At 50.9% G+C, this 13739-nt stretch overlaps 2 protein-coding genes across 2 annotated transcripts; one reads left to right on the plus strand and one right to left on the minus strand.

The window, feature by feature from the left end:
* Positions 1-1574: 1574 nt before the first annotated feature.
* On the plus strand, positions 1575-4924 carry GT037_002565 (uncharacterized protein; the record flags this gene model as incomplete). Its single annotated transcript, XM_038927612.1, has 4 exons — positions 1575-1713; positions 1776-1899; positions 2055-3073; positions 3867-4924. The coding sequence occupies 4 exons, from the start codon at positions 1575-1577 to the stop codon at positions 4922-4924; spliced, it is 2340 nt and encodes a 779-aa protein (XP_038788890.1).
* Positions 4925-5257: 333 nt separating this feature from the next.
* On the minus strand, positions 5258-13317 carry GT037_002566 (polyketide synthase; the record flags this gene model as incomplete). Its single annotated transcript, XM_038927613.1, has 5 exons — positions 5258-6100; positions 6167-6493; positions 6591-11964; positions 12014-12063; positions 12118-13317. The coding sequence occupies 5 exons, from the start codon at positions 13315-13317 to the stop codon at positions 5258-5260; spliced, it is 7794 nt and encodes a 2597-aa protein (XP_038788891.1).
* Between the last annotated feature and the right edge of the window lie 422 nt (positions 13318-13739).

Raw genomic sequence — 13739 nt, forward strand, 5'->3', positions numbered from 1 at the left:
AACCCTAACCCTAACCCTAACCCTAACCCTAACCCTAACCCTAACCCTAACCCTAACCCTAACCCTAACCCTAACCCTAACCCTAACCCTTCCATCTCTTGCCTGGTCACCCAAGCCGGTGGGCCAGGACCTGCTCCAGATATCGCGCGCAAGAACGGAAAACGGCATTTTATCGCTTTGCATATGCATGGAGCCAGTGGGGACCAAAGTGGCCCTCTCTGCAATCGCGCCGTATCGGTGATCGAGGATGCATTGGTGTCGCGCAGCCCGGAGCACTTCCTCGGCGTCAAATAGATGCCCGTACTAGTGCTTTAGCAAGCGCGTGCAGTACTTGAGGTCTTCAGCTGATACTGCGGGCTAGGAGTGGTTGTTTCTGCTTGCTCCTACACCAAAGACGGGGATGACGGCGAGTGGTTATCGCACGACCACTTTTCGCATCCAGGCAGACATTCATAGGCGCTAGGCTAGGGTGCTATGTCAATTGGGGCTATGGATTTGTGACCTGGGCGGTGGAGAAGGAGTGCACCAACGTCAACACGTTCAGTCCAGTGGGAAAAGACGACTCGAGCTCAGGATGGCGGGTCATGGTGCGGGACGATTGCGGTAGACAGGGTGTGCGCGGGTGGGATGTGGGGAGGCGGCCGTTGCGCTAGCTATGTAGAGAGGCCCACGACAGTTGATGGAGGCAACTTCAAACATGCAAAAGTGTTGATTAAAGCCAATTTTATGGCTATTGTTAACCCTGCATATACTCTGTAACGAGATGGTGTGTCTCTGCACTCGAGCACGCACATTGCAGCGAGTTTGATCGGGAGTTGCGAAGCTGCAGCTGCAGCTGCGGTATCGTTGCAATAGAGGATATTGTCGCGCGGATTGTGGGAATTGATCATGATAGGTAGTGCAAGCTGATTTGGCGATGCCAAGGACGGAAAGTCGCAAGTCTCATATACAGTGATAGGTACGATTCAGTGCGGGGTGTCTGCAGCAGATGCCTGAGTGCGATCATCGAGACCACAGACCGTGTCACAATGCACTGTTCGGCGACGTCCAACGAGGCGTCCAGCCTTCCCATCCAATGGCGTGTGCCAATCGATACTGCGCCACCACCGTTTTTGCGTCATTCGCGCAGCATAATAGCGCAAATCTAAGACCCTTGCATGCCCTTGAATTAAAAATAAAATCATAGACAATTCATCCATTTTCTTGATAGCGATGTCACTTCTGCTGTACCACGAATCTGACTTCAATCTTGTCACAGAAGTTTAATTGTCCAGATGTCGCCACCGTCCTCAGCCAATCATTCGGTCGGCCAAACCATACGATACACCGCAGTCCACCAGAACGACTCAAATCCTGCCAACATGCAGGAGTCAGCCAGTCTGCCTCTTCATCTAGCAGAAGACAGTACTGCTTTTGCTGAGGGGCAGAAGAATCAAGAGGCTGTGTCTGAGAACAAAATGTCGCTCGCAGCTTCATCCACGCGTTCGACTAAAGGGCAGCGCATTATGTTGGCAGGCTGAGATTGGATCTTGGAGTGTATATACCTTGTTTTGACAATTGGTGCACTTGCGGCCATGGTCAGTGTCCTCGCAACTGCGCGAGACGAACCCATCGGGCCCTGGCGAGACAGCCATCTTAACGTATCCATTAACACGGTCGTTGCCATTCTTTCTGCTATACTGACTGGCACATGCACGTTTATGGTAGGAGAAGGTACGACCATGTGCTCGCGCGGGTAAAAGTCCCGAGATATTAATAGCACTGATACATGGCAGTGACCGGTCAGACAAAGTGGCAGTGGTTTGAGAAACCTCGCAAACTTCGAGACTTCGCCTGGATCGATAGCGCTAGCAGAGGTCCATGGGGCTCTTTCCAGCTACTTTATCGAATTAGTATCCCGTAAGCATACCAATACTGACCTGTTGATGCATCACTAAACCAACGTATGCTGACGTGCGACGCATTCAAAGACAATCAGCTCGATTAGCGGCACTTACCACACTGGTTGGTGTAGCTGTCAATCCCTTTGCTCAAAACCTCATTGCCACGCGTAGCTGTCAGCCCGACCTCACCAATCAAACCGTCCTCATTCCAACAGCAGATTGGTACCATGTAAAACAGGGTGAGAAGCCAAGAAACACCATTCCTAGCCCTGGTGATTTCACGCTTTGGGGCATAGACAGATCCAATGCCGATCCAGCCCTAAAGGCCTCTGTCTACAGTGGTCTTTGGAGCAGCTCAACGACAGTCATCAATGCTTTCACAGCTGGTCTCAGCTGTCCAGGCGTCAACTGCACTTTTCCAATGTACACGACCTTGGGTGTTTGCCATCAGTGCGCTGATGTATCCTCTTCCATCGTGAAGAGTTGCGATGCAACATTGTCTGAGCAGTATGAGGGCGGATACCACCCACAATGCAAGTGGTCCTTACCCACCGGCCAACATCTGAATAATTGGATTCGGATAGACACGTCTTACAATCGAACCAGGGACAAGATCTCTATCAACTTCGCCGTCATGAACTCGACGGCCTCGACTATCATTCTTCCGCATGTCCCTGGAACCTTCACCAATGTTACGTTTCTAGCGAACACTACGACCGATCCAAATTGTGGCGTTGACTCGGGCAACAATTGCGGCGATATCATGGGAGCTCCTACCATGGAGCTCAAGCCGATGGCAGTAGAATGCTCACTTTTTCCATGCGCTCGAACCTATACAGCAGCCATTGTCGATGATAGAGTGGTAGAGACCAAGGTCAAACGTACGCTTGGCACAGGAAATTGGCATCGAGATCGGGGCGACTGGGCCCAAGGGCTTCTTCCAACCGACATCGCGATCGATCCAGATGAACCTTGCTCGTCTTGGTGGCCCTCGGGGCAAGAACCGCCTCCATGCACATATGAAGCCAGCGCCCCTCTCATCATAGCTCTTGGCGACTTCTTCTGGGGCTTCTGGAATGGAACGGTCACTGGGCTGACATGGGGTGGCGCCGCGCCTAACAACGATGTCCTAAACGTATTTTTCAGTATCGGTGTCACCAATTTCACGTATGTCGACAATATCCTACGCGGTATATCGAATTCTATGACTTCAGCTATACGAATCAAAGGTGGCGTCCGTGACTCATCGAGCTCTGGACCTCGAAGAGCAGCGGGCCCAATCACTGGTCAGGTGCTCAGAGCTGATACCTGCATACACATTCGCTGGGCTTGGATCACTCTTCCTGCGGCCATGGTCTTTCTCACGTCGCTATTGCTGACTTGGACTATCGTGTTGCATACATCGAGAAAGAGACGACCAGCTTGGAAATCATCGGCTCTTCCGGTCTTGTTTCACGGTCTCGAATGTGCAGATCGGATCGTCGAGAATAAGATTTTGACTGCCAGAGAGATGGAAAAGGAGGCAACTGGAATGTGGGTGAAGTTATCAGATGGGCCGACAGGCAGTGTGCAACTAGAACCTTGCGGACTTTAGTCAGAATCTACCTTAGATACGGTAGTAGGCATCTACGTAGATGTTACTCGGCCCTGGTGACTAAGTTTAAGGCGGTTTTGAAAGTCAGCGCGTCAACAACGGGGGCTGCAGTATAACCTGTATTCGCGTGTCGATAAAAGTCACTTGTGTGGCCGTTATCAGCGTCTGCCTATACCTAGACTTGTCCTCATTTGAGGTTCTGGGGCTCTCCAGCTGCTCGGCTAAGTGAAGAAGTACCATGGAAGCGTGTCGACTACCAAGGAAGCATAGCAGGCAGGTACCAAGGAAGTGCAGCTGCTGAGACCACATAAGCACACACTCGTAACCTCACAAAACCTTTCTTCACTGACACTGACACAGCAACACTCCCAACGCTGTGAATGACTAAGCAACAAAAATGCCTTGGACGAAGGAAATCATCGCAGCACGAAATGCACTCCTCAAGTCACACTACGGACGATTTAACAGCCTGGTCAAAGATGGGCCGGAGTGGACGAGACTTGCAGAGTCTGGAAGCGTCTGGGACTCAATCTACAATATCTGGAACAAGGAGCCGTGGATGGCGGCACAAGATAAATTGAAGAAAGAGTTACACAAATTGGACGATCTGCGCGAGAAAGTCCACCTAGATGGTAAGAAGAGATCTTCCTTGAACATCGGGCTGCATCATACAAGGTTTTGCAGCGACGTTCTTGCTACTTTCTCTTGGGAAAGCTGCATGATCGAGAATAACCCTCTTTCGTTAGCAACCGTAAGAAAGATCGAGGCGGGTATACCAAAGGTGATGCAAACGAGCAAGCACGTATTTGAAGAGGCGATGAAAACCCCCCTACCGTCCGCGGAAGAGTTGGTGTGGTTAGATGAAGGCGATGCCGTAAAGTCAGATCCATACCTTGAGTTGCGCAACAACATCGTTGCGACAGAAGCTGCATTGTCCAGCAAACATCTACAACGCGCAACAAAGTCCGAAGAGCTGCTCAAAGACATACGAACAATATCACGCATTCTCTTTCTTGACACAAAAGTTCACTTCAAGGCTGGCGAGCTACGCACCCTGCCAATCCAGGTTCATTTAGACCCGAAGGCCATCTTTCCCTATCCTCACGAACTGCGCCAAAACCTTGAACGGTGGTCAGACTTTGTTGGTGTCTGGAAAAATCATTCCGAGATCCACCCTTTGCTCAAAGCAGCTTGGGACAGTTTCTACTACGTGAGCATCTATCCGTTCCAAGATGGCAACGGAAGAACTTCGCGCATACTCTTCGCCACTCACCTCGCTAAGAACAAGATGCTTCCAGTTATATGCTCAGAGTGGCTTCCAAGGGAGCAATACCTGCGGTACATGTCCCTGACAAGATCTGGCAATCCATTCCCATGGTGCCAAGATCTCGTTCATTGCCAGATTGCCGCATTGGAGGGTATCAATGGTATATCGGGTGGACCTTGAACCCCCCAAAGACGAGCTGGCTCAGAGGTACTGCGCCTAGCAAGCGATAGCTCATGCCGATGATGGCCGTAGGCTCTGATGTCATGTCTGAGGCTAGTTCCACTTGAAAGAGACTTATTGTACCTAGTATCAATATATCAGGTGTGCTACATGCGATTTCAAAGATTGAGCAAGGAATACATGCACGGCCCCACCATGCTTGCTCTGGATGGTAATTTGGTAGGCGTGAGTGACTCGTCAAATAATCGTCATCTCAGCTTCTGAACCTGCTCATATAGAAAGCTACATCATTAACGGTGAAGACCAGACAACCACGTAGCTACAGAAGAAATTTCAAACGAGCTTCGACACAGACTCTTGAAGTTTGACTGGGACCAATTTTGACCTAGCCGCTATCAAGCGAATGAGCTCTTCGATGCTTCTGGACTCTCGAATCAAAAGGAGGGAGACGTCAGCAACGAGTATGACCACGATCCAGTTGCGCAATTCCACCGCTACTAGTGAGTCCACTCCGTATGACTCCAGAGTGCGATAAGGCAGGATACCCTCTACTGGAGTGACTGTCAGTTTGCTTAATTCGGCGAGCACTGCGTGTCCGATGGCGGTGACAGCTTCTTCTGCAGTATTGGCAGACCTGATCTGATCGACTTGCTCTGCGCTATCCCCACTGCCCCCGGATCGTCTTACACCTCCAGAATACTCAGAATCCTGGACGAGATGTGCAATGCGCCGTTGCTCTAGCCAGTCTGATATGCTTACACCGGCCTCCGGGACCAAGCCGATTGTGGCCTGGCATTCCGATCCGCTGTTAGTCAAGGCATAATCGAGAGCAGCAAGAAGCTCGACGACTGAGATGGGGGAAAAGCCTTGACGTTTCATGCTGGCGAGCACAGTAGGAGTCTCACTGACAAAGCCAGCATCACCAACGACACCAACATCGATCGCGAATCCCGACTGGCCTTGGTTTCGTCGATATTGCATGAAAGCATCTTGAAATGTGCATGCAGACGTGTAATTGACTTGCGCAGCATGCCCACTAATGCCAGCAACTGAAGATAAGGCAACGAAAAAGTCAATGTCCCTGGGCAGGACTTCATGGAGGTTCCAAGTTCCGGCGACCTTAGGGGCTAAGGACGCCTTCCATTGTTGGTGCGTCATCTGGTCATATAGTGCATCCTGATGAGTAGCGCGTCAGTCACGGGGCCAATCAGTCTTCTTGAGTGCATAGCAGGATTTACTTACCTCGAGCGCCATCGCGGCGTTAATAACACCTCGAATCGGGCCTGGCTTATCGACAACTTGTATATCTCTTATAACGGCTTCTAAGGTCGCTTTAGAGGAAATATCACAACTTCTAGCAATGACTTTGATGCCCATGCTGCGCATCTTTGCAACGCACGCGTTGGCAGCTGCAGACTTTTGTCCTGATCGTGATAGTACAACAATCGTCCTCGCGCCTCTCTCTCCGAGCCACCAGATAAGACGGATTCCCAGGCCACCAAAGCCACCAGCCAGGATATACGTGGCATCAGGCTGCAGCATGGGAAGGGTGCACGGTTCCGGAAGGGCCTACGGATGTCATCACGTTAGCATGTATACCTTTCCATCGTATGCTCGCAAAGTTCATGCGATTTGTACGCATCGGAACGGTTTCATCTTGATCCACCGTGAGGATCACTTTGCCCATATGTTTACCGGACGAGATCAAACGGAAAGCGGCTTCAATCTCGCCAAGCTTGTATGGCTGGATGGTCACCTGGGTTTTTAACCTTCCACTGGCGACCAGTTTGACTACGTCATTGAGCAAGCGGTATACGAGCTGTTTGTCTTCGGCCATCATCTGCACCAGATCGATGCATGCAAAGATGATGTTTCGGAGTAGAAACTTCGTTGGCATCAGCGAATTGTCCAGGAAGTCCCTTTTCCCGATCTCAACGAAGCGTCCGAAAGATGCGAGGCAGTCTAGAGATTCCCGAAACAGCTCACCAGCTAGAGAGTTGAGAATGACATCAACACCTTTGTTTGCGGTCGCTGCACGTAATGCAGGCCCAAATGCTGGAGACCGACTTGTGAAGATGTGAGTTTGAGGAACACCGATACTCTCAAGAAGATCGCGCTTCTCCTTTGATCCACATGTTGCATAAACAACAGCACCAAGATATTGGGCCAGAATGACAGCGGCTTGACCGACTGCTCCTGCAGCAGCATGGATCAAGATGGTTTCTCCTGCTTTGAGTTTAGCCACATTAACCAGTGAGTGGTAAGTGGTTGCCCAGACAATTGGAAGAGATGCTCCAAGTGAAAAAGAAACGCTGTCTGGAATTCGAGCCGCATGGTCTCCGTCAACGATTGGGTAGTTGTTATACGATTGCGCATAGTAGCTGCAAACTCGATCACCAACCACGTAGCGCGAACTCATCCGGCTGCCGACTTCGACCACTGTGCCGGCACAATCGTTCATCATAGTGGCAGATCCACCAAGCTCACCAGTGGCAATGAGGACGTCTCGAAAATTGATACTAGCTGCTCGACACTCGATGCGAATTTGATGCGGTTCCAGGATATGACCGTACTCGCGATCGTCTACCCATTGGAAGGTTTCTAGTAGTCCAGCTATGCCTAACTCCACCTTGAGTGGCCGCGAGCGGTTCAGAAAAGATGTCTGCTCGGGCTTGGATCTTGACGTTGAGCGTGCAATGCTTTGTTCGAGCTTGTCGTTCTGAAATAGTCGATTGACGTACAAATGTCCGTTCCGGTCGGCAAACTCGTAATCGACATCAGGTAGGCTGCGACTGAAGTCGAATGTCTCAGATATCAGAAGCTGGGTTATCAGGGAACTCGTACGCTCGTCATCGGATCCGTGCGGAGTGCTTGGATCGAGATCAAGCGTGATGTAGCGAATACCGGGTTGTTCCAGTCTCAGAGATCGAGCGAAGCCGAGAGCCAGCGCTCCATCAGGTGTGGTCGTATTCATAGCAGCGCCTCGCGTGATGAAGAGTAGGGCTTTACACGATAGGGCATAGCTCTGGAGCTTTTGCCACAATGAAGCATCCATCCCAGCGAGCGCTTCGCATATATCTGAGTCTACCATAAGTACAGTATCAGCAACGTTTTGAATGTTTTCAAGACCATTGGCGTTGATTTGGCGCAGATTGAGTTCAGGGCGTTGACGAAGAGTTCTAGCGATATTGTCAAGGTTACTTGTATAATTTCCAGGCAAACCACTTGCAAGATGGAGTGAGATCTCGCTCAGATTCGGCTTGAATTCCACAGGAGTCTTTGCGAAGATAACACTCATCGTACCACCTTCAGACTTTGCATAATCGGACAAAACTATTGGATCAGATTCGAAACCCTGATCTTGTAGCCTTCGCGTCCACTCAGCGTCGGAGAGAATAGGTGATTTTACTCGTCCTTCGCCGGCACCAGACCACCAGCCGGGAAGAGAGCCGAAGACAAGTTGGTACGAGGGCTCTGGTGTTGTGATCTCCATGAGTATCAATGTACCCCCGGGACGAATGAGCCGGCGAATATTATTCAGAGAAGACGCAATATTCGGAGTAGCATGTACAACGTTGCAGGCAATGACGACATCGTAGCTGGCAGATTCGAGACCTTGCGTGTCGGAAGGTTGCGCAAGATCGAAAGCCTTATAGTTGACATTGTGGCCACAATGTGCCAAAAGCTCTCGAGCAGCAGGAAAGAAGGCTGTAGACAGATCGGTGAAGTCATACTGTCCGATCAATGGCTGGCCATTCTGAAACATTGCTTGCAGCAAGGGTAGTGTAGCTGAAGCTGTACCACCGCCCACCTCAAGCATCCGGAGCGACGGATTGTGTAAACCAAGGGCCTTGCAATACATGTTGATTTGATGGTAGCATCGAGCATTTCGTTCCTCGGAGTACATCCTGCCGAGCAAATCATCCGGAGTCAGAAAGGACAGGGGATCTGCAGTGCCACGTAGGAGATCAACAAGGTTCTCTCCGATGCGATTTACTCCTTCAAACGCAGCACTGGTGTCTGAAGTCGTTGCCTTCTTGGCTTCCAGCACCTCTTCACGAGAATAGGGATCTGTGGCCACGAAGTCCTGCATCCATTCGTACCACAACTGCCGATAACCGGACGCAACCTCGTCGTTTTTGATCTGGTCGAGGGCCTGCTGCACGTGAGTGCGTACATTTGTGCTGACCGCAATATTTCGCAGACGCGAGCACCGAGCAGGAAGTGAGTTTCTGCAATGAGCAATGATTTGCTGCCGCGTCATACTAGGATAATGGAGTACCCACTCAGGGCTGTGTGCCAACTGTCGTGGCATCGCCGCCTTGATATCCCCAGGCAACTGAGCCATCTTCATACCATGAACGCTCGATACTAATTTTCCGTCCACCTCTATCTGAGCGCTCCAGGAAGACGCTTCATCTCCAGCCGAAGCATACGTGCGTAACTCGGTTCCTTCTGAGACCTCGAAAGCGGTTGAGATGGTAAGTTGTTCGATAAAGACCGGCACCATAGGAGTTCTGATTTCTTGTTCCACAAGGAGGCTAGCGCAGATTCCGTGAAATAGGGTAGAGTCGAGCAGTCCGGGATGCACTAGGTATGTCTGCGGTCCAAAAGGGTGTGCCGAACCCTGCACGTTGGGCATCTTGTTGGTGGTCACACAACAATCAGTCCTACCCTGCAGGTCCACAACATTATCAAATGGAGCATACCACTCTATCCCAACCTGACGTGCGGTGGCATAGAATCTATTCGGCGATATGTGGTGTGAGAAGGACGCGAGAGCTTTCTTCTTGATCTTCAGGTTATCGTATAGACGATCTGCTAACATGGAGTTGTCTGTGATGACGCGGATGCGGCCGCGACAATGCTCGTTCCATCCTTTGCCAGAGTTTGTGGAAAATATCCGGAATTCTTTCCAATCAGGCCACGAACCCTTCGCGCTTTGTACCTCAGGTCGCAGCGACAGACAGATCTCCGTTTCTGTGTCACCCTCCTTGAGCACCAGTGCCTTGGAAAAGCTACAATCGCTTAAAGTGTAGCCAATGACTGCTTTGGATCCATTCCTGGATACCATGAAGCGGCGCATCGCCTCCAGGGCCATGGCCAGATATCCAGCTGCTGGGAAAACAATTTGACCTTGCACAATGTGTTGCTGAAGCCAAGGCAATTCCTTGAGCCTCAGAAAACGACGCCATCTAGGCTCTGTATGATTCACGTCCGATGACAGGTTGCCCAACAGTTCATGCGGCAAGAATTGGCGGTGACTAAACTCGCGTGTGATACGGGTATCATGCCAATGACGCTGTTCGCGATTGAAGGCATATGGTGGCACGTCTATCAACCTATGTGGCAACTGTGCACGAAAACCGGCATTGGCGAGATGAAAGTCAACGGGGGTACCCAATGCGAAGAGGTCCGCGAGAGCGCGCATCATTGTCTCAATCGCTCCAGCCTTCCGTTTGAGACAAGGCAAATACCGGATGCGAGTCGAGAATCCTAGGGTCTTCAATGTCTCTTTGACCGCACCTTGCATCTGCGCGTGAGGGCCTACTTCCAGGATGATGTCGATTTCAGCCCTCACTCCTGGCCCTACACGCTTTTGGCCGAGGATGAGTCCTTTGAGAGCTGCGTCAAAAAGAACTGGAGAGATTAAATTTCGAGCCCAGTATTCCCCGTCGAGCAAAGTTCCAGCAGGCAACTCTTTTCCCCACAAGGAGGATATCATTCGCCCAGTAATCTGACGTGGCTGAATGTGCGCGATGGCAGATAGGTACTCGTCTTTGATTGAATGCATCATTTGAGAGTGATACGCAGCTCCTTGAGTCTTGAGCTTGCGATGGAAAACATCAGCTTCCTGTAGGAGGCGCGCTATCTCGTCGATGCCGTCGTTGCCGCCCGAAAGCGTCACACTGGTGGGGCTGTTGTAGCAAGCAACTTTGACCAAGGACGAGTCGGTAGTCTTAATCTGGTCAATGAACGTCTGCACGACTTCAGGTGTGGCGCCAACAGCAAGCATACTTCCGGATATACCAGTCGATATCAATTTAGACGTGAGTCGACCACGGTGATATGCTACAGTCAAGGCATCTTCGAAAGTGAGTGCGTCAACAGCGTAGGCCGCAGCAATTTCTCCGCTTGAGTGGCCCACGACAGTTGATGGACGCAAGTTCAGAAATGCAAGTGTGTCGACCAACGCCAATTGTATGGCTGTTGAAAGCGTTTGCCCATACTCTGGCTCGTCCACACGTGACATGTCGTGGCTCTCATGGCTCAGCTCAGTGAACAAATCCCACTGGCATCCCAAAGCCCGGAGGTAGGTGTTGGCGCGATACAGAGATTGACGAAAGATGGGCCAATCATTAATCAGATCTCGACCCATGTTATGATACTGGGCTCCTTGGCCTCCGAACACATACCCAACACGGGCTTCTCCTTTGAACGGCGCTCTCACAGAAACCGGCATCTGTTCCAACACCTTGAGCTCTGCCAGCAAATCGTCTTCGTCGTAAGCAACAACGGCAGTACTGTAGTCGTGGATAGTACGCTTGTTGACTGTCAGAGCCAGGCGGTCCAGAAATATCTCAACGTCCTCCAACGAATCAGCCAGGGTTCTGCTGATGTATTCAGCTAGACGCCATGCATTCCTGTAACAGGCTTGTTCCTCCGTGCCGCTCAGGATAAACACCCGAGGCGACTTTGTTGCGACGTCGGAGTCAATCTTGGTCTTTGGATTGACATGGTTGCTGCCGCTGAGAACAGAAGTATGCTTGGAGTTATCAAAACCATTGGCGCGGTCAACGTCGTTGATGCCACCTGTTTCTTCGATTCCGTTCCCACCGTTGATGCCATTGGCATACGTCGTGCCGCTCGAAACATTTTTACGTATCACCCCGTTGGCACCGTTCACTCCATTGGAACCGTTCGCTTCGTGGGCGCCATTGGCCATACTGTTGCAGTCGGGGTGGTTGAAGGCGCTGGGATGAACATGCTCATCAGCACGGTCAAGAATGACATGAGCATTGGTACCGCCATATCCAAAGCTTCAACAATCAGCAGCAGCTCGAAAATCCTAGATACGTGCATTCTTACCTGTTAATGGATATGCGACGAAGCGTTCTCTTCTCAAATGTGGTCGGGATCTGTGACAAGTAAGCTGAATAGCTCTACTGACCGATGAAGTATATCATGCATACTTTCAAATTCCAAATGTGTAGCGGAATCTTCGGATTAGGCTTTTCATAATTGACCTGAGGGGCCACGGCTTGGTTTTCGAGCATCAAAACGGACTTGATCAGGCCCGCGATACCAGCCGCGCTCTCCGTATGACCGATGTTCCCTTTGACGGATCCCATGATTAACGGCCCTTGAGTCGCTTCACGAGGACGAGCAAGTACGTTGGCAATAGCTTTAGCTTCTATGGGATCGCCGACGGCCGTGCCTGTTCCGTGGGCCTCGACATAATCCGTCTCGGCAGGAACAAGCCCAGCTTCCGCATATGCCCTTCGGATCAGCTCTTCTTGCGCTTCGCCATTTGGCACACTGATGCCTTGTGGTGTCCGGCCGTCCTGGTTGAGCGCCGAGTTGCGAATGACGGCTCGAATCGCGTTGCCGTCCTTGATGGCCAACGACAGTGGTTTCAAAACGACGCAGCCACATCCTTCGCCACGACCGTAGCCATTAGCCCGCTCATCAAACGAGAAGGAACGACCATCAGGCGAGAACATCTTCAGTTTACTCTGGTAAGTAAAGCGCTGAGGATCCAGTAATACGTTGACGCCGCCGACAAGGCTCATTGTGCTTTCCCCGCTACGCAAGCTCTGGACAGCGTTGTGTAGTGCCACCAAACTCGCAGAACAGCCAGTGTCAACGGTAAAACTGGGACCTCGCAGGTTGAAGAAGAAGGAGACACGATTCGAAGTTATGGCTGCACCAGTACCAAGTGTATGGTAGAGTTCCTGGTTTTCAGGGTCTCGCGCCATGATTTCGCTGTAGTCGGAACTCCACTGGCCAATGTATACGCCTGTAGAGGATCCCCAAATTTGGGAGACGGTGAAACCAGCATTCTCAAAGGCTTCGTACGCAAGCTCCAATGTAAGACGCTGTTGGGGATCCATGGCTCGAGCCTCAGTAGGCTTTATCTCAAAGAAGCTACAATCGAATGTGGCTACATCCGAGTCCAGGAAATGTCCTCCAGGAGTGTTCGTCGTGCTAGAGTGAGGATCTCCTTCGAGGTGAAATGCCTCCATGTTGAACCGGTCTTTGGGTACCTCACTCCATGCTGATTGTCCACTCGACAGGACATCCCAAAGACGAGCTGGCTCGGACGCGCCGCCTGGGAAGCGGCAGCTCATACCGATGATGGCGATAGGCTCTGATTTCATGCTGGAGGCCATTGCAAAGTGAATGAAAACTATAGTACGTAGTATCGAATGTTCAGGGTGTAACATGAGATACCAAAGGCTGAGCGAGAACGATTTTGATTCCAATATATTTACTTCTCTCGCTTCTGCCTCAGCCTCTGAGTTATTTTTTTGCCAACCATATGTGTATATACGGACGTCCAATAGCGATATTGATGTAGTAACAGTGAGTGGCTTATCGTCTGTATGTCGCCTGAGCCTCTGGAGCTGCCTACGACTTGCGCCCCACGCGCGAGGAGATAGAGGAGAATTATGCTTATTACTACACCACAGAGTGTAGTAATTCAGAGCTACACACCACTGTTCTCTCGTAGTGTAAAGTGAATAGTATTGCCTGTAACTACCTGTCACATGATAATTCGTCTCGCCTAAGACTAACAGTCTGGGCATAAGTC

Source organism: Alternaria burnsii (genome assembly GCF_013036055.1).
Source record: "Alternaria burnsii strain CBS107.38 chromosome Unknown 746, whole genome shotgun sequence".
In the NCBI taxonomy this organism is placed as follows: domain Eukaryota; kingdom Fungi; phylum Ascomycota; class Dothideomycetes; order Pleosporales; family Pleosporaceae; genus Alternaria; species Alternaria burnsii.